At 49.1% G+C, this 27,818-nt stretch overlaps 2 protein-coding genes across 2 annotated transcripts in view; one reads left to right on the top strand and one right to left on the bottom strand.

Annotated features, from left to right (window-relative positions):
* The window catches only part of LOC144153722 (rho GTPase-activating protein 18-like), a gene marked incomplete in the record, with an annotated part of 196,060 nt that overhangs the window by 102,215 nt on the left and 66,027 nt on the right, over window positions 1–27,818 (top strand).
* On the bottom strand, window positions 2,380–19,937 carry LOC144152198 (uncharacterized). The gene is made up of 4 exons (XM_077683426.1): window positions 19,537–19,937; window positions 9,422–9,757; window positions 8,168–8,389; window positions 2,380–5,585 (listed from the first exon to the last, which is right to left on the bottom strand). The coding sequence occupies exons 2-4, from the start codon at window positions 9,565–9,567 to the stop codon at window positions 5,282–5,284; spliced, it is 672 nt and encodes a 223-aa protein (XP_077539552.1). The 5' UTR covers window positions 9,568–9,757; window positions 19,537–19,937; the 3' UTR covers window positions 2,380–5,281.

The raw sequence follows: 27,818 nt of genomic DNA, 5'->3' as shown, positions 1-27,818 counted from the left end.
TCCGCCTTCTCATTACCTTCTTGCAATGCCTTCTTGACGCCTTCTTGCACCACGCGTATGGGTGTGTGTAATTGGTTCCTACAGCGCCTACTCCATCGGTACTAGCGAAATCCTTTCAGTCCGAATTCCCACACGTGAGCAGTCTCAAATGTCTGTGTTGATTCCTAGTATAAAACTCAGTGATGCTACTGGCTTGATTTGTACGCAACAGCGCATCTGTTAATTCTTATAAAAGTGGGGAGACTACAGCCACAACCAAGCAGCACGCGGGCGACGGAATTGAACTTTGCGTAATGGCGCCGGAGTTTTCTGGTCACCATTTATAGTTAGAGGAACCTGGTTCATTTTTTAAACTCTACACAAGTACGTGCACCATCCAGAATTCGGTTATGTCTCCATAAGGTGAACTCACGCGTGTAAAAAATTTACGTTGAGTTCGTAGAAGAGAATTGACTGAACAACCGCCAGTGTTGGTGGAGAGCATGCGGAATATGCGGGCGAACGAAGTAATCTTGTCCTTGAGGTGGCGAACATGAGGCGACCAGGTGAGATTACTATCAAATGTCACTCCCAAGAACTTGTGGGTCCGGACGTATGGAATTGCGATCCCTCCAACAGTGAGGCCGTAGCGCGTAAGGTCACGCTTTGTGAAGGCCATCGCAGCACACTTATTCCCTGAAATCACTAATCCTCTAGTTGCCAGAAATGCCGCAATAGAGTCAATTGCCCGCTGCAGTCTTGACCGTAACACTCGCCTATTGCGGCCAGAACTCCATATGCAGATGTCGTCGGCGTACAGGGAGATTTCTACCGACTTTGGCACGCATTTCTCCAGGCCAACTATGGCAATGTTGAAGAGTGTAGGGCTCAGCACCCCACCCTGGGGAACACCTCGGGTCCCCTGATGTAGCGATGAGTCGCCCATGTCGGTAGACATGTACACATACCTATCGGAGAGGTAGTCCGATAGCCATGCGTACATGCGGCCCCTAATGCCTAAAGACTTCAGCGCAGAGCGGATGGCTTCATGCTCGACGCAGTCATACGCTGACTTGATGTCGAGGAACACGGCAACAGCAATGTTCCGCCGACACTTTGCTTCTCTTATGCTATTTACAAGGGCGATGACGTTGTCGAGGCTGCTACGACCCTTGCGGAAACCAGACATCTGTGCCGGGTATATATTTCGGATGGTCAAATCCCAGTCCAAGCGGAGCAGCACCATCTTTTCCATCAGTTTCCCGACACAACTCAGGAGCGCTATGGGTCGGTAAGACTCGATGGCGGTTGGAACTTTACCTGGCTTTAGGACTGGGACAAGGCGAGCGTGTTTCCACCTTGGCTCTAGACGACCAGTTTCCCACGAAAGATTGAAGGCATGGACATCCACTTCTACACTGGTCGTTTATGAATCAAAAGTACTCTGTCCGTAGAACCTAGTTTTATTGTCTGTGAACGGACGCGTCATTACGAATCAGCTCGACCACTGAAGATTCATCGACAGAACAAGATACACGTTGGGGAGCACGGAATAGAAGGGCATCCAGCATATCACTCAATGTTATTCGCAAATGCCGTCGGTGTTTCGGTACTTTCTCTTCAAAAATCAGCAGTCCAGTTCGAACGGAGCTATTGAGACCGAGCTGCCCGTTATATCCAACGACACAGTTATGAACTCCTCCTTTGTATATGTCACACCTCCTCTCTCTCTCCGCTTTGTGTACGCAAATGGATGAAATTGCCTTTTTGAATACGCGAGGGTGCGTGCATGAGGGCTATTTCACTTGCTTCCGTTTCCGCGTTCTCCGGCTGCGTTACACTTTTCCGCCATGGTTACAGTGAATTATAGAAGCTTGATGCTTGACTTCGCTTGTCTTGGCTTTGTTGGCGCCAGCTCCCCACGGTTATTTCTCCGTACTTACCTATCGGAAGGCCGCGGTGCTTCATTCAGCTCCCTGCACGCCCCGCAACGAGCGTTGTCGTGGCGTGCACGTTTCGCCGAGAGGATTGCATAACGACGCATTTAGAAGTGGCCAGCTGCCGAAGCTTTATTCGCCTTATCAGTTGCAACCTTGTCCGTCGACTTCCGCTTCGGGCGCCCACGACGCCGTTTGGAAACAGGTATATATATGGGCGCTTCCGGCAGGCCCCGGCCGTTCCACAGCTGGGCATGTTACAAAATTGGGGCGCGTGAGATAAATACAGTCGCAGAAGGTGCGCCGCCACGCAACCACTTATGTAAGGGGCAACGCTTCGCTTCTGTTAACCGGTTCTCTGCCCGGACAGAAAAGCGCGATAGAAAATATATATATATATATATATATATATATATATATATATATATATATATATATATATATATATATATATATATGGAAACTACTGTTGACTCGGTTTTTGGCTTATTTACGGATATTGCAAACGATGTCGGCCTTCTGGCCTGGCAGATTTCCCCTGCGAATACTGATTGCTTCAGACGCCCATTTCTATGAAGATAAGAAAACTTGAAGATGCTAGGTAGACCAACGAGGATTTCTATTGAGAAATAATTTTTTTTTTCGGAAAAAGCTGTTTAACTTGCACGTTTGCCTTATTTATCTAGTGACTCTCACGTGATGAAGATAGGCAGCTGTCTAACGAAGGCATTGTTACAATAGCTCGCATAATCCTTAGATCGACGCCGGTGCACCGAGAGGTGTTCTCCTTTGCCGCTAAATAGTGTTTAAACTGGCCTATTTAATTAAAATGAGATTCGGTAAGTGGTAAAACTGGGAGCATAAAGCTGATTGTAGCTTGTTATTGGGCTTGGTAGCTTCTGGCTACGTGAACCTGTTGAGGCATATTCCTGAATTATAGCATGAGCAATGCCGCGGATATCGGACGTCTCAGCTATGTCTGTCAAAGTGTGTACGGGCTGAAAAGTTGAGGGAACAACGCCTTCTTTTGGACGACTTAATATCACTCGATGGTGTTACGAATTCACAAGAACAACTGTCAGAAATCGCCGCATGTAGGCTTCACCACACCGCTCCAGGGCGACAGAACAGCGTGACCAAATGTGCAAATTCGGCAAATGAGGAGGCCAAGCATGCGATTGGAGCAAAAAGCAATATCTGCGCAGGGATGCGCAAGGCATGCGTTTGCGCTGTGTCGTCCCTGTTTAGAATATACTCATACTGGACCTCGTAATTTGCCGAGTTCGCACATTTGGTCACGCTTATCTGTCGCCCAGAAGCGTTGTGATGAAGTCCACATGCGGCAGTTATTGAAGCGAGACGCCAACTCGACAAACACATGTTTGAGATTCGTGTATTAAACTCTACCTTCTGATAGTAGCCAACACTTACTATGGGATTGAACTCAGGCGTTTAGTGTATTCCTTAAAAGGTCTCGAAATTAGCCTCGTGTTTTGGATACGTGTTGTCAAGTTCCGAGTGGAAAAGACTACAGTACTCGGTCCTATGTGGCGTCAACGCTTGAAAAACGCTTTACATCTGGTCGGGTAGAAAATACATAGCACGAGCGATTGGGTGCCGACCACAAATAAATGCATTAGTAAACTTCGCTTTGGCTTCCTAATAAAAAATTGTCTAATAGCAACAAGCCTGGAAACCGAAAAGTCTTATAACCCCTTCGTATGAATCGGGCTCCTACACTCGAAAACAATTCTGTGGGTCAGCTTTACCCCAACGTACTCGAGTGATCAGTGTATGCAACTAACAATGACATTTCGGCTAATCACGACGCCGAACAAAGAAAAGTTGATTCTGCGCTGTGGTATCACGCCATGCTTGTATGACATTCTGCATTGGGCAGTGCCAAAAGGCAGATCACATTTTTGAGTCAAATGATATGCACGTTGCTGTCATTCGTGAGCTTGTTTTGTAGGAAGCATGGATTGCTAGCCTACTGCATTGCGGTTAAGCTGAACCTCGGCATTGCCCCAGAGTGTATCTGCGCTTAACCTAAGGCGTCGACTGCTGGCAATGTTGGTCGCGTGGCTCATTATTTGACGGCAAACTTTGGTAAAAACACGCGCCGAATAGTTTCCTAGATTTAGGAATTTAAAGAAATAAACTAAGCTCAGCAATGGCTCCTCACAATTTTGTAATTTCAAAACAAGCTTTAGCTTGTACTAAATAAGTTAGGAAAAGTAAATTTAGCGAAGTATACTCTGAATGAGCATGTTTCTTTAATTTTCTAATCTTAGCCGTTATTACCTTGACTTTAAAGGGTGTTATTTAGATTTAGCTTAGATTGTTTGGTCTCGTACTTAATCCCTTTGTTCGGCTTCACCTCAGTGCACGCGAGTGACCAACCGATGCCGCTAACAAAGCTAATTTCACTAAAAAAGATGATCTGCGCTGAGGCAGTGCACAATGAGGATTATCATGCTTGCGTCGTAGCGCAGACCGAACGTTTGACTCAAATTGTAGGCCCAATTAACATGTCAGTTCGCCGAAATTTCGCTGTTGGCTGCATGATTAGTCACTCGAGTGAATTTCGGTGAAGCTGATCCACAGGATTGCCTTAAATTGTAGCGGCAGAATCACCCGCTATGATTGCACAGTTGCGATTTACACCATCATTTAGCATCATGTGGCGTGAACGCGAACATGTTCATATACTTGAAAATGATGGATACTTCAAAATGATGCTTAGAGAGCCAGAATAGCCAACAATAGGGTTCGACGCTATTGCTTAAAGCAGGCTATCGGGATCGGTTTTGGTGATGGCAATCATTCACCACCAGAATATGTGTCGGAGTATCTTCAGCGTATAGGTACATGAGCCAGGGAACCTTGTTGCACGCCCAGGTGATTAGGTTCAGTACTTCGAGCTGGGCACTGGTGGAGCGGAACATGGTTCGGCTGGCTTGGCCCTCACTTGGGCGGGCGGGGCTGCGTCTTCGATCCCACGGTTCCACGTGAACGCCCTGCGTCCCGTCAACCTGTGCTCACGTGCACCCCGGTTTTCTTCATCACGGACATTCGCTGTCCCACCGACACGAGCAGGTCGCTCAACCAACAGCTGGTCACTTTCCGCGGCGGTTTCCCTTGATGCTTGCTTTCTTTCCTGGTTACCCTCTTCTATGCGAGGTAGGGCGCAGACAACTCGAACCACTGCTTGACAGAAACGGCGCAGTCACCGTCACATCGCTAGATTGTCCACACTCTGCAGCTCAATGGGATGGGTGCTATCTGTGCAACTTTCAACGTTGCCGCGGACGACGAACACTGGTGTGGATTCACGTAAATGGGTAGGGGGGAGGTGGCGGCGGCTAGCTCTTGAACTCCTGGCCGTCGTAGGTGAATCCCATGAGCGTGTGGCCTTTATAAGGGCCGAACGTGTATTCCGGGTACATGAGCTCTTTCCGGTACGAAGGCAGCATGGATAGCGGCGGTAGTGGGGGCGGGGGAGGTGGCAGTGGAGGTGGTGTCGTGCTGCGCCGTCCGGTCTTGCGTCGGCGCTTCACGATGCGGCGAAGCGAAAAGCCGTTTTTCTTTGGCGGTGGCTCTGTGGGTGGGGGCTCGGGGGGCTCGGGAGCCCGAATCTCCAGGGTGATGGACGGGCTCTTTTGGTACCTGCGAACGAGAGTGCCAACGTTGGAACATGTTCAACTCTGCAATTGTTCCGGCTTCGGCTAGTGACTGGCTATGCTGATGATTGTGGGAAATATGTTAATGTGTTAGTAAGGAGCTCTATAAATCTTCCGGTTTTAGCATTCTAATTACTAACCACGCCGATAGTAATGGTATGGAACATTCTAAAGGTATAGAGCTTTAAATACAGCAGCTGATGGGTAAAAAATACGGACGCGTTTATTTTGAATTCAAGGAGTAATAAATTACAAGGATAAATATTATCGACACCCCCGTTTTTTTCTTTTGCACGTCGCCGCTGCCAAACGCCACACTGTATAACACAAGCTAACATAATAGAATGCCAGCTGAATTTCCGAACACAACATCGTTGGGAAAATACCAGCGAGGAGCACAAAACGCCCTCCTTTTTTACTCGTTGGCACATAGAGCTCGAACTGTAGGTATTAGCCTCCGGAACGCTCACAGTGGCAAATGCCACGCAATTGGTGCTTTTCTTCTGCTATCGAAAAAGAAATAACGTCATTTTTTTAAGCTTATAACTTTGTCTTTTTATGACCCGTGTGTTACATTTTTATGTATATTTATAAAAATTATAAATGCAGTCGCTATCGACGCCTTGGCCACCACACTTTCGTGGCGTTGAACTGTAAGTATGCGTACACCTAGAAAAAAGTACGTGCTTATTGCGAAATCATTCTCTCAGAAAAGCTGAATATAATCCGTCGATTATCAATTGGACATTCGAATGGCGTTAATCACGTTCCACAACGGAGATATTTTGTGATTTCCTGGTTTCTAAACGGCCATTATTGCACGGGTAATGTTTGGTGTCCTTCTTGTTACTACGCGTATTCTGGATTTACTGCCCTGGTTTTTTTCCTGACCACCAAGCTTTCTCAACAGTGGGAGTATCTATGGCGTTGCCGTGTTGCGTACGATGTCATAGTTTTGGTGTTATACCGCGGCGGCCGTTTTTCTCACAGAGGAGAAAAACAGAAACGCCGGTGAGATTCCAGCGCAAGTCAAAGATACCCAGGCCACCTAAGTTTATTAATCCGGAGCCCCTCACTGCGGCGTGCGTCATGGACCTAACGTAGCTTCACCGCGCGAAATCTTTTTATTGATTCGCTATGAGTTTCGCGCCTTCCGTCGCACGCGCGCAGAACAACGATGCTGCTGAAGTAAGTTCTAAACATTGTCTAATTAGCTTACCCCATTGTAGTCTAGAATAACTAGGCCATGATTCGACTTTTCGCGGCCGATTTAGGTACATTTGTTAACGAAAACTGCGCTCGAAAGTGAGGCTTCCCTCGCGCCGTCCTCCCCGGTGATCTGAACTCCTGTTAAACAGCAGTGTTACGAATTACACGAGTTAAACTGCCCCATAGGCAGCCGGAAATGAGATGTCATGTCAGTGTCCCTTTCTCGCCTGCGGAGATTGCTTCACTGCAAGAAGATCCGTTGCGATGGAAAGCCGACTTTAAGAGGGTGGACAACGGGATAGAGTTGAACGTAAATCGAAATGGCACGCTATATAACAACTCAAAAGCTCGTCTGCAGACAGAAAAGCTACTATGGCTCGTGCCATCACAGGTGGATTATTTAAGAAGATGAGTGCAAAACTAAATGGCTTCCTCGAGAGCGCCTGGGTGCGTGAGTCGCAGTCTAAGCAGAAAAAAAGACACTGGAATGTGGTGACCGGTGAATATGTGCGTCTGTATATAGTAGATGCGCACAACATTTTAGGCTGTACCTCAAACACCGTGTCTTTAGCAGCTATTAGGAGCGAAGCCCCTTAGGGGCTGCGGCTGTTGGCGTCTCCTGTCGTCGCCGTAACCGTCGTCTCATGTAGTCACGCTACTATAACACCGGGACACTCGTTTACGCCTCGCGCTGGAGCGCTTCGTAACGCGTACTAAAAAAACACCAGGAGACTTGTTTATGCCTCGCGCTAGAGAGCTTCGTGCTTCAAAAACAAGAGACTTTTACATAAAGCTGTATACCTCTACGTCCCAACGGTTTCATCAGCATTGACAAAAACACCAAAGCGCCAAGAATACACTTACACACTGCATGCTTCGCCCCACCCCAGGTTTCACGTTAGTGGAGATGACCGGGGATTTTTTTTTCCTTTGTACGGTAGCTAATAGCAACACATCGTTGCACATTGTTTGGTTAGATACGTTTGCACAGTTAAAGCGGGACCACTCGAGGAAGGCATATGTGCACTCTAAGATAATCCTGTGGTGCAGCTTCACCACCATGCCTTTGATTGGGCAATCCGTACAGCCAATGACGATGTCGAGCGCACGACTGACTCTAAGGTTCGGTCTGCACTGTGACGTCACGCATTGCACAGTGTCGCAGCGAATGTCACATTTTTGAGTCAGATGTTATGCATACTCCCGAAATTCCCCGAATCTCTCTCTCTCTCTCTCTCTCTTTTGTGTTGGCGGCGCGGATTGGTCCTTTGAGTGCATTGTGAGGAAGCTGAACCACCACGGAATTGCCTTGGAGTGTGGGATACCAACGGAGCCCCGTCAGGCATCGGCAGCACTTACCTGTGCAGGTCGTAGTCTCCCTGCTGTAGCTTGTAGTCGTCGTGTTGGTGCTGGTACTTGACCCCGAGGCCTTCGTCCTGCTCGCCGTACTCGGTGTGCTTGTGGTGGTGGTGGTCCTTGGGCGAGTTGTTTCCTCCGAACGTGGCGTCGATGCCCACCTTGAAGCCCGACCGGTGGCCGGATCCGTGGTCCGAGTCCATGTCTCGGTAGATCTTGATGGTTCTGCGGGCAAGCGTATACGCGCAGGACTCGTAGAGCGGCACGGGCCATGAGCTAAATTTCGCGGGGAATGAATCGCGCACGCAGCTTGTCTCGCCGGCACCGTTATACGGCTCTCCGTTTCTGCAACTGCTGCCTTTACTGCTGAAAATGGCATTTGCGGAGTGTCCTGGGATATGCGTGCCTGTACTCTCACAAATGCAAGAAGAAAAGGGCGCTCTCTAATGTAACCCTACGCTACCCATCTTCCTGTTGTCGATAACTTTCGCAGTGGGTGTCGCAGGAACAGCTAGAATGGTATGAACTTTGCAACTACACTTTCCGCATTCACTTGGTTCTAACCATTACTGCGTCTAGTACCTTCCTCAACGTTATCAGCGATAAAGTTTGACTTTACAACTTTTCAACGCAAATTTATTTCGAATATAAGCACGCCTCCACTCTTTGAAAGCCGCGGGTTTAAAAAATAAAAATGATGCGCTTAGGATTGCGGTTACGCTTGGTGTAGGGCTAGATGGTGGAGCTTCTTCTAAAAAGGTTTCGCTGGGGCTTTTTCACGGAAAGGGACAAAAAAAAAATAAACGTACACTTTGCCGTGAAGACGACGGACACAAAAAACTCACTTTATCGTGAAAACGGCGCCGTATTCACGACGAAGTGTGTCCGTTTCTGTGATGTCCACAGCGCTGCCATTTCAAAAAAAATATCGCTGTGGTGGTGGTGGTAACTGGCATTGCCAGTCTTGTCACTAACATACAGCGCGCGGCGGCGGACCGAAGAGCGCATACCCGGATGCCTATAGAGATTTTTATTATACAGCACTTGATGACACCTTGGCCTGCTCTGGACTCTGCTGCGCATGCGCAGTTACATGATTTTGTCGACTGCGCCAACTGAAGCGGCGCTAGGACAGCCGAGCGATAAAATGGGTCCCGTCGGAAATGTCTATAGAAGGCCGATCGTTGCAAGCGGGCCCTAAGGAGGAGTCGGGCGCATTACCGAGAAAAGACGGTGCACTACGAACTCGCTACTTACGGCTTGGGTATCATGGCGCCCAGGGCGCTCCGCCGCAGCAGCATTCCGAGCAGTACCGCCTCCGCTCCGGCGGCCATCCACAGCACGAGCCACAGGGACAGCAGCTGGGGAGCCGTGGTCGCCATCGCTGGTCCGGCCGCTCGCATCTCCTCACTTCGGCGGCGACACTGCACGCTCACTGCTGGCGCTCCCTGCTCGCGTGGTGCGGAACAGCTACGGGCGCTGGGCCTCCGGCGCTTCCTTTATGCGGGGAACGCGGTCGCGCCCTCTCCCTGTACGGCGACCACCGCCACGGCCGCTTGGGAGGAGAGCGCTCGCGGGGCACGCAACCACCTCCTGCACGCGCCGGCAGAAAGAATGGGGGAGGGGAGAAAAATGAAATCGTTTATCGGTTCAGAAAGCCGTCGAAAGCCGATTCAAAGCGCAGCTTGTAAGCCCGCGTGACAGCGCTGATCCGACGGTTGCGGTAGCGCAAACGACTTCAACATAACCGGAAACTTTTCATCGCTGTAACGTTGATGTCGTTCCTTTGGGCATGTGGTTACGACATCGACACTGAACGTATAAATAAAATACGTGAAGAGATAATTCCAAGGGGAAGGAAGGGGGGAAAGCACAGGATGCGAAGACAGGTGATGGACGCACACGTATGTAACTGCGCGGCCTGTGACCGAAACGTCGACCCACTAAACTGATAAACAATTCCTACGGTGTACAACCGACCTCAGGCAAGCATAGGTCTTTATTAATGCTGCAAAGAAATATTTCTGCTGTCTCCTCGACTAACTAGCTATAGTCAAAGTTAATGGCTTAAATCTAGGGAGTCTATAAACATGTGCTGTAGAGTGTCTCAACCAGAGATAAAGCCTGGGCAGCCGGGAACAGTACTTGCGACTTTGCGCATATCAGCACAAATAGTTTTCAATGCTTTCTGGCATTAGCCTGTATGCCACACCGCGGCAAGTATGCCCGTAGCGACATGGACTTAATTCTGGGAAATGGATTTTAAGACCTTCGTTTCGTATGGACGTAATTTTTGTCTGAAGCCATTGTTCGTAACTTGAAATGTTAAAAATGATAGGCATTGAATGGCGCATTGCTGGTTGATTGACACCAATCGATTGAAGTCATGTGTGGGATTAGTTGCCCTCAATATCTCCTATAGGATGTCCACTCATAAGAGCTGGGAATTTCAGTGGCAGCGGCAGCCAATATCGATAGAATATATCGGTTGAGTAGAACTAATTACTGTTTTATTGATGTATTCAAATTATTTATTTGATTTGCTTCTTTGTCAAGCTTTGATCACCCCCCCCCCCCTCTTAAAGTATGTGTAGATTGATTGATTGATTGTAAGGTTTAATGCGCCGACACTACGCAGGCAATGAGGCTCACCGTAATGGAGGGTTTCGGATTAATTTTTACCACCTGGGGATCTTTAACGTGCGCCGAAATCTTGTACACACAGGCGTTTTTGCTTTTCGCCGCCATCAGGAAAGCGGCCGCCGCGGTCGGGAATCAGGGTATGTGTTACTCGATACATGTATATGTATGCTTTTTCTATACATCATGAATGCAGCAAACCCAGCACTAACAGCTGATGCTACGAAAAAAACAACTAGAGAATAGGCGTAGGAGTCCCGCGTTTTGCTCACATAAGCCTGACAATAAGGGGTTAGATAATCGAGAAAACACTGTATCTATCGTTTTTTTCTGCAGTGATGTTATAAGGTGGAAGTATTTCCGTTATCGGTGTTTAGGTGGTATCACAAGCATAGCATTATGTTCTTGTATGCTGTGCGGGAAAATGAGCCCTGATTTGACGGTTTGCTGTACGGCACAAACTCTGGGGCATAATTTAATTTTCGGTGTGGATACGTGCACGGACGTTGAACTGTAGCATAATATGAAGGGAATCTTAATGTCTCGCCGAAGGTTCAAGTGAGTTCTGGTAGACTGAAGGTTGCATTGACTCTGGCCCAGGCCCGCCCCCCCTTTTTTTTATGGCATTCGCCACACCTGCTCGTCGGCTCCTTGCCTCCTCGCCACTTTCCCACACACTTCTTGGCCTAGCATTCCCTCTCTCCACTTCCCACGGCGGTGTTTTCTGTTAGTGATCCTCACAGACAGACTGAATCGTAAACAACTCAGCCATAAAAATAAGAAAATCAATCGCCTTTGTTGGCGTTTGCAGAGATGAGTGCAAGCTTTTTTTTTTGTTGACGTTTCCCAGACATTCTAACGGAATGCTTGGACGGGAACGCTTAGATAGAATGCTTAGATGTTAGGATTTTATATCTGTCCTGCCTTCCTACAAAAACTTAGAAAGGGATGAGAAATATCCTGGAAACGTGCTTAACCATGACACTTCGTATCTCCGACAAAATGCTCCAAATGCTGCAGGTCTGGAGGGTTGAGTGTCATCTACCAGTGCTCGCTCTTTATCTTGTTCCGTGCCCAGGAGCCCTTTTGTGCACTGACGTATGTTAGCAACTGCAGTTTAAGCTTGCGGCTACCTATGCATCAGGTAGGATATATATATTCTGAGCTCCCTTGGTCATTCCCCTGTTACGGTTAGCGTAACCGCTCATGGTGTAGGAACTCTGGACTTTTGCAGCAGTGGCGTAGCCAGAAATATATTTATGTGTGTGTGTGTGTGGGAGGGGGGGGGGGTGGAGGGGGGGAGAGGGGGGGGTCTGCACCGGACGCCCAAGCAATATCTTAGTTTTCTGAATGCACACATTTTGGGGGGTGTTCTGAGACCGAAACAACTCCCACCCCCTGGCTACCCCCTGGTTTGCAGTGCTTCCTCCTCATCTGTACGTTATCATCATCGCTAGCGGACGCGCCGCCACTTCCTCCTCATCTGTGCAAATTATCATATGGTGTATGTATACCGGCTTGTTCGCTTTGGCGTCTCGAGTAAACATTGCCCTCCCTCCTTCCCTCCCTGCGATGGCATAAGTTTAAAAAAAATATAAGAACAGAGAGCTTGGCATACATGTACGATGAGCAACAGAAGTCGTAGGCGCGACTCGTACCGCAACGCTGCACTTAATTTTTGCGATGTTAGGCACCCGCGGAAGCAGAGGGGCATCGTTTCGTTTTAGTGCTGAGGCAGGTATGGCTACTCGCTGCAAAAGATATGCAGAGCACTCTCTTGTTCGGCGCCGTGAGAAGTCTGCTGCTGTTCACCCCAGAAGCGCAACCGGCGAAGCGGGCTGGTCCGGAATGTTTAAGACCTGCTTTTTTTTCCGGGCTCCAGACTTTTCGCGCGGCAGATTTTGCCTGTTTCTGTTTCGGCCCTTTCCTGCTGCGTCTTTCGCGAACGGAGGAAAGGGACAGCGGCACCGAGCTCGGATGCCCGTCTGCAGCTGCTTCGTAAAAATAGTTGTGTGCAGCGTGTTGGAAACTGACGTGCGCTAACCGACCTGGTTGGGCGTAGTTAACGAAGTGCTGAACACGAAGTGGTCAGCTCCGATAGGAATCTTCGAGAGATGGCGCGCATGCTTTGAATTACTCTATCTCCCCTGTTGCTTTCAGCGTGCTATGTTCATGGAAACTCCTTAATTGAACTGATGACAATAAATAAACTTAATTGTTTTGAATCGAGGTGCTGGTTGTTGAAGTATAAAAAAGGCAGATTTACTTTATTTCTTTGCCCCTCCTTTGCGAACCAGATGTCGTGTACCAGAGCTCATATATTGTTGATGTGCCAGATTCGATCGTTCTGCTTCGAACGATGCATAAAATTTTGATCTCGTAGTTGTCGAGAACGTTGTTCTAAATGTTTCTGCTTCCTTCCTAGTTTTATCAACGGGTGTGGCTGTATGGTGGCGTGTAAATTTATCGCGGGTGTGTGCTTCGTCCTTTTTTTTCTATTGGCAAGCACGCATGGAGCATGCCGCTTTGCGCCTTTCAGTTACTGAACAGCACGAAGAGCGGGGGGCGTTGCGACACATCGGCGAGATCGAAAAGAGTCTGCATGCCGACGCTGTCAGACCGGAGATCTGAAGCCATTCCGGAACGCGTCTTCGGCGGCGGGTGATCCAATCAGCGGCGCGAATGCGTTAAACGCCTCGCCGTCACAGTTCCGCTTCAGTCGTCTGCGCCTGTCGTCTGCACCTGTCGTCTGCTAAGCGGACGTGACATGGGCGCAACCCTTCAAACACCGCACGCCCCATTTATAACGGGGATCGAAAAGTGTGTACACCTGTCGTGTGACTGATTGACTGTTCTGACGTGTAACCGCTGTTGAATTAGATCGGGCGGTGCTTTTATCGCGCGTTGAGCTCGGACTGCTGCTGCGCGCAATTTCTGAAATACGTTGCCCGTACTGCCGGAAAGAGTATTGACTGCTGGAACGGCGCGTGCCGCCCCGTGTCGTCGCGTGAGCGCGAGAACCGTGGGCGTGCGTTAGGCTTGCCGGGGTGAAGCTTTGGCGAGACGGCACGGTGCATGCGCAGAAGAGGCTGCGTGCGGGTTGCGGGCCGGTGGCCGCGCGACGACTGATTTGAGACCGCCGGTGTTCGGGCGACGCCTTCCGCGAAGCCGTAGCCGCAAGCCGTGGCCGTCCGTTATGGCGGCCGCTGTGGGAGTGCACGCACCTCTTTCTGATTCTCGTGAGAAGAGTTTCCCGCCCGAACTTCCCGGTAAAGGGCGGTTCCGACTGTGACACGACGTATACGCGTCGCAGCACCCTGTATAGCGTGTCCCTGTACACGTTGTTCGCTTTCCGTAGGGCGTGCGTGACGTTGTCATTTGGGGCGTGGTATTATTTGGCGTAGTGAAGAAGACGAAGCAATGAACGCATCGCTAGGAAAACGTGCGACCCCATAGGTGCATCTGCAGCGTTCAGTAAATTCGTGGCACTCGATATAGTTGTCATGGCTCAGCGCATCTACAGTTGAAGCAGTAAAACGTAAGTTTGCACAGCACACATTTCTTTTTTTTCTACGAATGACAGAGAGATGCCCACAGCACAGCGCTTGTGTTGCGCGCATCTCTCCGTTCTTCGTAGAAAATAGGGCTCTGTTCGCACTTTTGTATCTTGTCGCTAGCTAGCCGAACATAGTTCCATAGTAGATGTAAAAACCACCTGGCGGAACTTCGAAAATGGGTTGTCGGGTTTTGTTTGTTTTTCTGTCGGCACACCCGAATACGTACTGCTTCGCTTCCTTATTTATTTATGCCTCAGGGCGAAGTATCCATTTGCTGTTGCCAGTTTCAAGCCGAGCGCGGATGTCTTGTCCGAGAGCGAAGCATTGCACCGTGTCCGGTAATCGCCTCAATCGTCCTGCTTTCTCTGGCAGCGTTCTCGATCCCGTTTATACTCCAGTAGTACCGGAAGGCGACCTTACTCAATGCACATTTTTGAAATGGGCGGCACTGAATTGTAGCTACCGACAAAACGCCGTAGTGTTCAGTTCGCCGAATGTTACCTGCGCACGCCTGTTTTAATGGCGGAACATTCTTCACCCAGGACCCCAACGTGAACAGCGCAACGCCTTGTATCTGCACAAAAATATGTGATCGGTGAAGTTACGACATTTGATGGTTATAATAGTGTTAAGCGAGTGATTTAGGGGAGTTGGGACGATAATATACCCAATAATAGCATTAAAAACGGGTACTAGAAGAGGAGAGGACCCAAATTCTGTCGACTGCAGTGTAATAGTGTAAATGCAGATCATCATTGTAACGAGGAAACAGCGACAAAAAAAAAACTGTATAACCAAACGAAACGAAAAGTCATGCAACCTGGCTATTGATGGCCGAGCTTAGCAATCTGGTTGTCGATAGCTAAATCTGAAAACTATCATCAGTTGCAGGAAACTACAAAAATAATCAGAAAAAAACTGGAAATGAAGTAACGACTAAAATCACAAAGTTCTGCCTGCTCCTGCGCTCTCATGCGATTAACAAAAAATAAACAAAGATGTAAACAACCATAAAAAAGCTCATAATGAACCGTCGAAATGACCGTGATCTAATTCCGCGCCCTCGTGCGATGAATTAAAAAAAGCAAAAAAGTAAAAAAAAATACGCTGTCTGGGTTGACGTTTTAATTCAATGCTACCAGGGAAACGTATGGTTGATGTAAGTCGACGAAATATCAGAATTTATGTAACTTTTTAGATTGCTTCTTCGCCGTCCGCTTGTTTATTTTGGAGCGAGAGTTTCCTCTACATTTAGTACAGAAACCTTACGTCGTCTTTATCTTTGTGCCGATAATATTCGATTATTCTGATTGTACGTAAACGTTTTCCACTAAGCTGGAGAAGTGCCTGAGAGGCCCAGAACTAAAAGCTGATCCTGAGCGCCACCTTCTTCTAGCCAGTTCTTCACTACGGCCTTACCGTCATTAGTATACGGAGTTTGTGTAGTTCGACCCTGTCAGGACCTGTGGGACCGTATACCTTTGCGCTGCTGTTAAGTCTCCGTCATCGCGCGTACAGTTGCGGCTGGTTCTAGACGTGCGCCACGGCAGTAAAGTGCGGCTCGTGGCCTAAATATACGGTTATGCTCGAGCGTGCGAGCGTGTGTACGACAAGGTGCAGCGAAACCGGTCCGTCCTGCATATAGTATACGCAACGTTGCAATGTACACCCGAGAAGCGAGTTTGTCTTGCGCTTAACGGCGACGTTACATATATCCAGTGTACGAGGTCATGACCTTTAGGTAAATATCAAGAAAGAGGGCCTACTTTCTTTAGGTATACAAGTTTGTTGTCGCTCCCTTCGCTTGAACAACTGCAGAGTGCGACAGTAGTGTGCAGACGTGTAAAACTGGGCTCTGTTCGGAAATTGGCACAGCAAGGCATATTACTTTCACCTTTGGCGTTGCAAATTGTTAGAGCAAACGCGGGGGAATAATACAAGCGCTAGCAGGCATATTCAACACAAAAGATAGAATGGTACTTGTACCCATGTGCTTTGAGAGAACGAGAAAGATTTTTATATTTTTCGATCGGGGGGAGGGGTGGAAGCAGATCTCTATTTACTAGACTACCCGAAAGAACAATAGCATAACTAGATGAAAACGGCTGCGTCTGCAATGAGGCAAACAACAACAACAACAACATTGAGGCAATAAGAGCTATAGTAATTTTGCAGTACCCATCCTAATAAAATAGTTGTCAACAGCATAAATAAACCCCCGCGGTGGCTCAGTGGCTAAGGCGTTGTGCTGCTGAGCACGAGGACGCGGGTTCGATTCCCGACCGCGGCGGCCGCTTTTCTGATGGAGGCGAAAAGCAAAAACGCCCGTGTGTACGAGATTTCGGCGCACGTTAAAGATCCCCAGGTGGTCAGCATTAATCTGGAGCCCTCCACTTCGGCGTGCATCATAGTCTGCGGGGTGTCGGTGCGTTATACCCTATAATCAATCAATCAACAGCATAAAGAACAAAGGTTTCGGTCACTTAGCGCCGATTTTAGCCTCACAGTAATAGTCTTGGCGATCTCGCGTGAGACATCCAATGAGTGCCCATGGAATGCACTGGGTAAGAACAACCACCACCACCATCTTACCCAGTAGCACCCACACAATATATAGGGTAAACAAAGTGTCAATAAGGTGGCAGTAGTATCAATAAGGGTGCCATGAGACGACGCGCTTTGAGGTCGAAGTTTGACTCTTCGCGACGAACCAGCTGCATTTCGACACTTGCCACGCGCTAAAGCAGTTGTTCTCTGTGATTTCAACGCATGTTACGGCGTCTCGGATGTTACCTGAACGCATTAGACATACAGCGCTTGAAAAGTGCGCCTGCTGTGTATACTTACACCATGTTTCATGCTCAGAACGCGAAGGTTGGCGCTTAGTACGATGTAAACAGCACGGCAATGTGTGGTCGCGGAGCGTTTGCAAAACCCGACGCCCTGGTTCAAATTTCGTTCCGCTTCCGAGTGCGAAGTCGCGAACTTGGTTCCCCTCAGCGACGATTGTGTTTGGGAAAAAATGATAATAAAAATTCCCGGGCCATCTACACTAACGTGAAACCTGGGGAGGGGCGAATCATGCAGTGTATAAGTGTATTCTTGGCGCCTTGGCGTTTTTGCCAACGGAGATGATACCGTTGGGAGGTAGAGGTATACAGCTTTGCTATAAGTCTCGTGTCTTTGAAGGACGAAATGTTCCAGCTCTAGGCGTAAACGAGTGTCCGCGTGTTTTTTTAGTACGCTTTACGAAGCGTTCAAGCGCGAGGCGTAAACGAGTGTACCGGTGTTTTACTACCGTGACTACATGATGCGACGGTTACGAGGACGACAACATGAGACGCCGACAGTTTGAGCCCCTAACTGGCTTCGACCCTAAAATTACTTGCGACACTTAAATCTGCTTACGGGCTCTCAGCGCGAAAGTATTATGGCATTTTGAATTGATAGATTTGATTTGAGCCTCTGACGACTGCTGTCATATTTACTGGCCATTCCCTTTGAGTGGGTATGTGGCCAGTCCAAAGACCGTCTGAAACTTGAAGCTTAGAAGCCATGAATTTGTATTACGGTAGCTTCATGGATCTAGCACGACACAGACGTAACGGTGCAGGGAGGTATCCATAATGCTTTCGTGTAAAGCATTATAAAGCCGTGTTTCGTGTAGCTTAGGGTAGGGGTTAAGTCACCTGCCTTTCACCGCGAACCCTGGATTCGATTCCCCGTTGTGGTACGCTTTTTCTGGCAGTGAAATTTTTGGGAAACGTACTGCTCACAACCCTGGGTTTTTCGTCTCATGGAGCACAAAATGCTTTCGCATTAAAAGACGCGCATGCACAAGGTCGCTGCGAACGTAAGAGAATGGCAGGTAGCGAAATCCGTCTGTGGCCCTCCACTCCGACGCACCTAATAGGCCCGGCGTTTCGGAGGCAGATTTTACAAAACCCTAAATTGGAAAGTTCGAGGAAAAACCAGCCGCTTGCACGCCGCCTTAGGAGAGCTCGCGCGGTTTCGGTTTCGCTTTTGGCGGAACGGTGCGATTATTATAGGGTAGCACGAGAAATGGGGGTCAGTGAACTCGGCCTTGCTTCGAACGCAGCCGTGGCGTTGAGCAGTCCAAAACTGTGTCGGCTAGCCGCCGTAAAGCGGCTGCTGATGCCTCCCTCCTGGAGGCGATGGAGCGAGGGGTCTTGAGGTGTTTTTCACGCCAAACTTTCAGCGTTAGTCACACACGACAAAATAAAAACCAGGTCACATTTTTCCTGCAATAGGCGAAGAAATATAGTGCCGACGCCGCGACGTCGTTATTATGACCGAACCGTGGTAGATATTAAATTACGATGACCTTTTAATCAGTACAGGAAGCTAAGGTTTAATCGCCTTTAAATGTTGATTAAGCAGATGTGCATGGGCATTTGTGCAACGAAACTTGCCAGGCTTGTCGTTTCATACCAGCGTACGCGCAATCTTACTGCCCGATGAAACATCCTGAGCTTCCTTTCAGCACCTTCGGTTGCGGTTGTGTAGCTCAGCGCCAGGGCGCTCGCTTCGCACATGAAGGGCGCGAGGTTTGAACGTCTGCGTCTACACCTGTAGCCATTTTGGATAGCTGAAAACGAAATACTGATACTGCAGTGGCGGTTCTGGCGGCATCGAACGCAGGATCGGCCCGGAATATCGCGCTAGCAGCTGGCTGTGTGTAGGGTGGGCTGCAGATTACCTTTGAGCAAGGCTTTGCACTACGGCGCGCCTCTCTGTGTTTTGAATAGTTTAGAAAGAGCAACCGACTAAGTGAACGACAGGGGACGAAACGAAAACGGGAAACGAGCTGTTTCGTTTGCGTCGATGATTTCGCTAAGACTGCTGTGTAGGTGGAAGTGGCCTTTCTGCTGGACGTCGAACTTGCCACCGGTTTCAGCGTTACGTAAGGGCTTGTCATCGCGCCCAGAGCGAAGCTAATTGCGGAAATTAAGAATCACGTAAGAACCGCTTTCGAGGCAGGGGTGTATACGACACTGTTATCTAAGCCTACCTCGTGGTCAAAGAAGGATCTATCGTAGGAACACACATTCACGCTGTAGTTTCGGGATGAGACCACATGTCACGTTCAGGTATGTTGGCGTTAGAACGGGGAATAAAGCTAGCGCATCAGGCCATATCGCGACGAGCACGTACCGTGCGGGTGGACCCGGTGGCTTGTCGCGGGGGTGTTCGCCCCCCTGGCGCCGGACGGGGTTCTTGTCGAGGCGACGGCCCGCGACGGCTGTAGTGTTCGGTCGCTCCAGGCGGCGGCGGCGGAGACGGCGATCGAGAAGCGTGGACCGACGGCGGCAACCGAGAAGAAAGGTCTAATTTTAGAGCGACGCCGCGCTGCTAGCCGCCGCGCTGTCTACTCTCTCTTTCCCCCTCTCCCTCCATGTCTTGCCGCCGAGGGTTTCATGACCCCGATCCGGCTGACCGGCAAATCTGGGCCGACGAGCCACCGTGCGCGCGCGATCCGCGGCGCGAACGCTTATCCGAGCGTCGCTAATCTCACCCCCCGCTTTCTTTCGCTCGTGCGAAATACCACCGCACTGATCCAAGAATTCTGTTCGATGGATTTCGTCGGGCCACGTGTTTCGGCGGCGAGTCTCCGAGTGCGGAGGAAGGCGAACCGAGGCTGCGTACGTAGACGTGTGAACATGGGCACGGATAACCGACGAAATAGTGGCGAAATGGGGAAAGTCACTTTTCGTGGAGGGTATTAGAGTGCTCTTCAGATGCCGGGTTGCGGGATTGGAGTTCGATCGTTTCATCGATTTCACGATAGCACAGAACGAGAGTTTCATTATGTCGAGACGTGTGATTGCGGTCGCGTATTTTGAACGCGCGGATATGTCGAGTACGAATGTAGCCTTGATCTGGAGGCGGCTGCCGGTCGGCGTTAATTCGGCGGCTACAGATCTTAAAGTTAACTAAAGCAATTATCGGCAATCTTAGCTTTGTATATATCCCAGTTTCTTTAGTGGGGCAATGAGGAAGTTTAGCGTGACTTGAGGGATTTGTAAGATTTACGACCAGGGGGGCGACGATACTGCAAACAAGAAAACTACATATTTATTGTAAGAGTGGGTAGGCGGTCTGGCGTCGTCAAGTCGGTGCTGGTAACAATAGCGCTAACGCTTGTAAAGCATACTTCAAAGCATACTTCACTACGAATTGGAAGCAAAATTCGTAACGGGAGACATGCTGCGATTGAATGTACTAAACTATGAGCGAGTACCATAACAGAATTTCGAAATAAAAACTTATGAGTGTTGCTAAAAGATGGGGTTGTGTTGTAATAATCCATAGAATCATTCAGTGGGGCACGTCATGTCTGGTTTCGTCCACGCCGTGAACAATTACGCTGGGGCCTCTTAAGGCTGCTTCACTGCAGATAACATTCATGGTGAGGTGAAGACAACTTTATGTTGCAGGACACGATGGGGTGGAATGTAGAGCAAAATAAAGTTTCGTAAGAGAATTTTAACGCAAAAATTCGTCAGTGTTGCTAAGGGGGAAGGTTGTTTTGATTGATGGAGTAAGTGAGGTTCACAAAGTCCCGTCTACCGTGGTGCGATGTGTGGTGACGTGAGTCTGAAGCTAAGCCTTCCGTTAAATTTTGTATGATAACGCATATACGCACTAATAATCAATTACTGCTCACAAATGTTGCCGGGACCTTTTAACGTGCCAGGAAACTTCATCTGCACTCACATTTTTTGCGTTTCGCCTCCCCACAGAAAAAAAAACACACCGAGAATAGAACCCACTACCTACTGTTTAGAAGCACAAACCACGTCGCATAGTTATCGACAGAATTTATAGTGCGGTTGATTTGTTTTCGCGCTTTTAAAGGGGCAATGAAGACATAATGCAGCTTTCTCAGTTTGAAAGAAGTAGCCTTGGGCAACTCGCTCAACCCCATTACAGCCACGAAAGACATTTTTCAACCGAAAAAAAAAAAATGCGCGCCAATCCACCCTGTAAAGGTGGTTGGAAAGCGAAGCTGTAAACGACACCCACAACGATTACCCAAGCGACGTCACTTGAATTCTTACACGTGGGTCCACAAAGAGTGAAACCAGAAACAAGTGAAATGCTCTTAACCAACACCCGTTATTACTTCAAAGAGATATTCTTTGCTATCGTTAAATCAATGCATGATCCATGAATGGTGATTGGTGAATTACATGAGTGGAAACTCTTTTGTATAGAATGAAAGGAAGCTCAAACCTCGTGTTAGACGATCTCACTTCTCCCCCGTCTCTGCCGCCTCCAACGGAGGCGATGAGATCAGCGGCAGAGACGGAGGAGAAGTCAGATGCCATGCGTTGGTGTGAGCTTCCTCCAGTTTTTACTAACTCCTAGCGCATGTGCAAGGCGCGCACACGGCCGCTACATGTGGCGTGGGGGGAGCGCACAGTGGCGCGAGAGGTCGCGTGATGCTATCCCATGGCTTTCCGCAAAAATTCAGGGGGTAAACCCGCAGATGTGCTCGGGGAGTTTACCGTATGTCTCCCCCGTCGCGTGGGCTCGTAGCTCAATCGTTAAGACAACGCGCTCTCGCTCCGTTTCTCTATTCGTTCCAGGTTCGATTCCCGCCAGTGCCAATAACTTTTATTTGTGCGCGGGAGTTTTCTGTTGACACCAACGGCCGTGAACGAACCCTTGGGGGGTAGAGGTACAAAGCTTCGCTTTGAAAACGCGCGAACGGTGATGTAATAAGGGCCAGCACTAAAAAAAGAACAGTTCCCAGTATGTTGAGGGAACGTTCTGGTCATGGGATCGAGCGGTACTAGACGCCCCATTAGAATCGCCCAATCATGTTACGTGGCGGTTCTGTGACGTCGTAGCAACAAGATTCTGTGACGTCGTAGCAAAATCGCCGTGAACTGACTAGGGAGTCGCCACTGGTTCATCTGCTATCGTTAACATCTTTATCATTTGTTTGAAGTTCGCGGTAAAATTGGTATCCCTGTTTTCGGAACAAAGCCGTCTTTTCAATGAACCAAACTTGTATTTATCTTCCTGGCCCATTTAAGGAGATATCTAGGTTCGCTATTCCACAGAGCTCGACTGATGTCCTCGACTAGTTCGGTAACCTCGCGTGCGAAATGCACTGCTTCTGGCCGCGCATGCGAGCACACTGCGTCCCTAGAAGTCCAATCTAAGGAGCGGCCACCTTGAATTCACTCTCGCGCGAAAGGGGGCGGGGCTTGACACCAATTGCTGCGCTGCGTTACGCCGAGCTGACGCCACACGCATTATTATACAAGCGTGCATACGACGCCGCGGTGTGCTCCGTCCGGCGTAGCACCGTGTTTTATTGAGTTTCCTTGAAGAGGGGTGGAGTGCCAGGAGCGGTCGTTCTAAATAGCGTTTGACACGCACGTCATGCGGTCCGGTTAATTGTAAAGTTGACTGTTGAAATTGGAGCAGTAATAAGACTGTTGTGCTCCCGCCTAGAACTTCACGGCTTTACTTCCCTGAAGTATGTTGAGCGGAATAACCGAATTTTGTCGCATTTAAAGCGAAGCTTTCTATGTCTCACAGCGGGCGTATGTCGCGTCCAAAACGCACTGCAGGCAAGCTGATTTTCTCTGGCGATGATGATCATCGTTTAGGAAGTGAAAAAAAAAAAAAACCGCTTCCCGTGGTCGGAATCAGACCTGGGTCCCTCGCATTATCAAGCTGACATCTATCTGATGACGCCATTCCGACACTGTCGAAGTAGTTTCGATTTGGAAAGGTGTACACGGGCGTGCAAAATGAGACGGAAAAATCATGCGCCCCTCCGTCTAACGACGACGACAGTAGAGCACAAATGTATCTTTGGGCGGAATCAAACGGCGAAGGGTCAAAGTCAAACCCGCTGCCATCAGAAGTCCCAACTGCGTGCGAGTCAAAGTCAAAGCTGAACGAGTCAAAGTCCAAACCGTCCGAGAGTCAAAGTCCAAACTCAGACAACGTTCAACAAATCCCTCAAGAGAAAGCCTTGCATTCAATTATCGTCGTCGTTAGACAGAGGGGTGCATGATTTTTCTGCTGCACTTCCGACTGTTCAGCAAATTGTTCAAATAACGCGCCTTGGGACGGTAGATGAAGGTCGATCTAAATTCAAGTTCTAGAAGCGGGAAGTTCAAACCGCGGAACGTTCAGGCGGCGTGATACGCCTGCGTGCAGCTGTGCTTCTAACTTACTAGCTTCTTTTTTTTTTTTTTTCAAAGAGGGGGGGGGGGGGGGTCGTGCGCCGGAGCTACACTTGGGCTATGAGACGCACCGCAGTAGAGGGCTCCGGATTAATTCTGAGCACCTGAGGATCTTTAACGTGCGCCGAAATCCCGACACGTGGTCGTTTTAACTTTACATTTCTATTTGAAATCATTCACCGCGGACGGGATCGAACGCGGGTAATGGAACTCAGCAGCTCAACGCCTTAGACAGTGCGCCACCGTGGCGGAGCATCACTTGCCAGCTCAGATGAGCTATACGGCGAGGGACGTTTCTAAGGCTGAGACTTTTCCCACCCTATAACTATCGCTTTCTCTGCACGCGCTCTTTTTTTCCCGCTTCATCGGTCTCAGGCAATGCTTTGGGACCAGAAGGTGCGCAACAATATTTGCTCTGTGACCAGGAACACAGGGGATTCGCAGGGCGTCAGCCTGGATCTCTTGACACCAATTGCACCGACCCAGATAGTGTGGCGCAGCCGAAAGGACGTAATGGCATTCTCACGAAAAAGAAAAAAGGAGCCGTGACCTACGACTCGGGCGCCTCTCGAATCGCCCGATTTTCGCTCTCCGTGTGATACCGTAACGGGTTACGCCATTTTCTTTTTCTCGTAACTTACCGTGTGGTGATGCGACGCAGGTAGTCGCCTGTAACTTTCTGAATAGATTCGCGGTTGTTTATTCCTCTTTGCCCCGTGGAAAGTTCGCGTCCCGGGAGTGATCTCGTTGCGGGATCACCGCACGATCAAAAATGCGATGAATAAACGAAATGGTACTTGGCGAACTGCTTAAAAAAAAGGAACAACGAAAAATCAAACACAGGTTGTTGCATAATTAAAAAAAAAAGAGATCAGAATGAGATAGAAAGAGGGGGAGTAAACTTCAGTAAACTGAAGTCTATGGGTGGTCGCGGAGCGTTCAGCTCGATCCGTAAGAGTATCGACCGGACGTGCACTGGACAGCACGTTCTCCCATGGTTGTGGTTGCGAGCATATTACCACACGACGTGGCAAACGGTGCCTACGTTGCCACAAACTTACACTGCGAGGGTACCGGGTTGGTCATTGAACGTGAAGTTGGCTTTGATTGCATATCACGCTACTTATTACAACTCTTGCGGAATTTTATTTATGTTTGAAAAAAGCCTCACACTAATTTCTGTGAGTGTGGTTGGAAGTTTCCAGCGCTACACCATACCCACGACTCAATACCTGTCTGCCGAATCCTGGGCCGGGACGAATTTTTCTTCAACTGTGGAGTTTCCGAGAAAGCTGTATAGCTTTCCTTTGTAGCCGTATGGCTGCATTTTGGTGGATGTCAAACTTTCCTTCGCAGTACATGTCTGTTTTTCACGGCCACATCAAGCTTAGAATAAATGTTCGGAGAAAAGCAGAGGAAGCGCGCGGACAATGCGCAAAACTGCGTGGCAGCGCCTCTCCCCAAACATGGCCACACGCGTCTCGATTTCGGCGACGCTACACGTGTATACAGGCGAAGCAGCATCCCGGGCGGGCTCTGCGAGACGGGGCCTGCTTCGAATTTCGGCCATCAGACACGGCCAGCACCGGTTATCTGCGGCGCGGTTTTCCTTCTGGCCTCCAAATACGGCGCACAGATTCGAGGCCATCCCGAGGCGGCCTTGTGTCCCCTCCGTTCGTTCTACGACGCGGCAGAGTTCGTCGGCGTTCGCGGCCACCTCCGTGTTTGTTTCCTTTCTCGGTCGAGTATCGAGCACGTAAAACAGGAACACCACACTCGGAGGGAGAAAAAAAAAAGGCGAACCTAAACTAGTCGATGGACGCTCCTCACTGGCGCAGACCGTACACGTGGACGTAGTAGTCGGCTCGTGTAGGGGCCCGTCCAGAAAGGACGTTTCCACGGGTGGCCTCTCGGCGAGCTGTCGAGGTGTAGAAAAAAACGTGTGGAGTCGCTCTTCTTGGGTGTTGCGGAGTGATACGCTGTTTTATACATGTTGAAGCATTTCAAGGTGGACTCAACGAAGAAAACCGCCTGCCCGTCTGCAATCATTAATGTGTTGTGCTTTTGCCGCATGCGAAAGTGCTGTTGGTTCGCTAGGGCCTTCCTATTTCATGCAAGACGGGTTATGTTGTCCTCGAAAAAAAAAAAAAAGGTTTTCCGAGCAACGCTTGTGTCTATCGCAGCTAGGATGACTTTTAAGGGCTTCCGTGTACTGCGCTCCATTTAGATACGTGGGGTTTCATGGAGGTATTTGATCTTCTTACTTTGACATCAGACTCTTAACATTTCCCTCGAAAGAATCTCTTCCTAGCAAAACATTACTGCATAGTAGTGAAACCGACTTTAAGGTTGCTTTGTCTGTTGCGCTTCATTGGGAATGGCCCTTATGGAGATATTTAATGAAAGGTCCCGGGGTGCTTCCGGGGTGCGCCTGGAAAAGTTACTTGCAGCAGTGCGTGTGTGCGTAGCAGTGAAGCCGACTTTGAAGGAGCTCGTATTCTACAGTTACCAGTTGGGAGTTTCTGCAATTTTTTCCTGTTGTCTTGGTTTCGTGTGTTTTATGTCTGGCCGCTGGGACTGATGTTAAGTTAATTGGAGGTGATGGGCAGAAATGGAGTTTGCAATGAACACTGCTTTGCCACCTATAAATTAAACAATAAGGCACGTAAACATCACATAAAGGAATAAGTTTATGGAGCGGTTTTATTTTTACAAAGGAGGGACAAAAATATAAATCGCCTTGTAAAAATTGAAGCGAAAAGCAGAGATCAGGGGAGGGGTTGGGATGTTTTTAAGTTGTTTTTTCTTTGCTCTTGTAGAAAGTAGCATCAATAGCCGTGCTGACCACCAAGAAACTAAGAAAGAAGGAAGAAAAAAAGAAGAAAAGAAATGAAGAAAGAAAATAAGGCAAAAGGAAGACAGGAAGAAAGAAAAAATAAGGAAAATGAGAAAGAAAGAAAGGGCGAAAGGAAGGAAGAAAAGTGGTGGGAATCTGCCTGCTGGGTTCTTTATATCTGAGACTTCGTTACCGGTGCTCATACCGGCTTTGGAGGGGACTGATTTTTTTACAGCTTTCCAAGAGAATCAAAAGACCCCGGTGCTTCCTTTTGCCGTTTTGAAAGAGCGCTTCTGCAAGGACAAGGCGGTCTTCCTCCCCGACCAGGCCAGACAGGGAACTCAGCAGGATTTCCCTCAGGAGGGTTTCTCTTCTCAAGGAAACGAAAGCGATACGGAAGCGCGGATCAGCTTAGGCTGGCTCCTGCGTTTTGAAGCACGTAGCAGTATGCCAGTTAGTGACGCCGTGACAGATTCCGCCTCGTTAAAGGAAGGAGGAACGCCCAGGGCTGGATGGGAAGCCTCAACGGAGCCTATAAGTAGCCGTCACGCACGCGAGCATATACAAAAACGGGGCGCGCAGCGTCACGACGCCTCCTCCCTTTCACGAGCAGACAATGGCGTGACCTTTTGAGGCGGCCGTGAAACTTCCGCGGCACTTGCGTAACTGCGCCGTGACCCGACCTGGTTCGTGACCCCCTCCGGAGGCCAAGGGCTCCTTCTTCGACCCTCGCGTCAGCGTCTCGCCGCTCGGTCTGAGCAAGGAGACGCGAACGTGCCTTTGAGAACTGCACGCGGCCGCCGACTCTTTCTTTCTTCTGCGCCTGCGTTGTGCGACCTGGTGAGAGCGAGTGAAACGTTGGCCGTGGAACCCAATACCCCTTTTTCTTCGCTGACACGCTTCACTGCCGGATGCCAGAAGCACGGCCGCTCGATGGACGTGCCAGAAGTATAACTGCAGTGGAACGCCGCAGTGGAAATGGCGCTCCGAGCCCTACTTTATCGGGCTCGCATTGTATGCAGTGTAAGGCTTTGGTAGTTGTTCCTCTCTTATGCGTCCTCTTTCATTCATGAGTTTCGCAGGACAGGTTCTGTTTGAGAGCGCAAGGGGTTGTGCGATCCCGCTCGGCTGTTAGGGGGAGTGCGTCTGGTGAAGCGTAGACTCTTGAAGGAGGGCCTACCAACGAGCGCTTTTCGGAGAGCGTACGAAATGAAGCTGGTTTGATTTTGTGGGGCTTTTTACGCTCTAATGTTCTGAACGTTTCGGTTTTGCTTGCCGGTGTGCAAGTGCAAGGCGGTGTTATCGTTCTCACCACCACATTTTTCTTCTTCTCGTTGTGGCCTTCTCCCTTTTTCTGCACCGTTATCTTATTTTTTGATGCAGCGTTT

This window comes from Haemaphysalis longicornis, unplaced genomic scaffold (assembly GCF_048455015.1).
Source record: "Haemaphysalis longicornis isolate Haplotype H1 unplaced genomic scaffold, Haemaphysalis longicornis Haplotype H1 scaffold_9, whole genome shotgun sequence".
Classification (NCBI taxonomy): Eukaryota; Metazoa; Arthropoda; class Arachnida; order Ixodida; family Ixodidae; genus Haemaphysalis; species Haemaphysalis longicornis.
The sequence above is the reverse complement of the archived record's forward strand: the minus strand, read 5'-3'. Positions and strand labels throughout refer to the sequence as shown.

Coding starts and splice junctions, on each gene's coding strand:
- LOC144152198 (XM_077683426.1), bottom strand. CDS start 9,567: ATGCGAGCGGCCGGACCAGCGATGGCGACCACGGCTCCCCAGCTGCTG. Junction 8,390..9,421: donor GGCGCCATGATACCCAAGCC/GTAAGTAGCGAG, acceptor GCTTGCCCGCAG/AACCATCAAGATCTACCGAG. Junction 5,586..8,167: donor GGAGACTACGACCTGCACAG/GTAAGTGCTGCC, acceptor TCTCGTTCGCAG/GTACCAAAAGAGCCCGTCCA.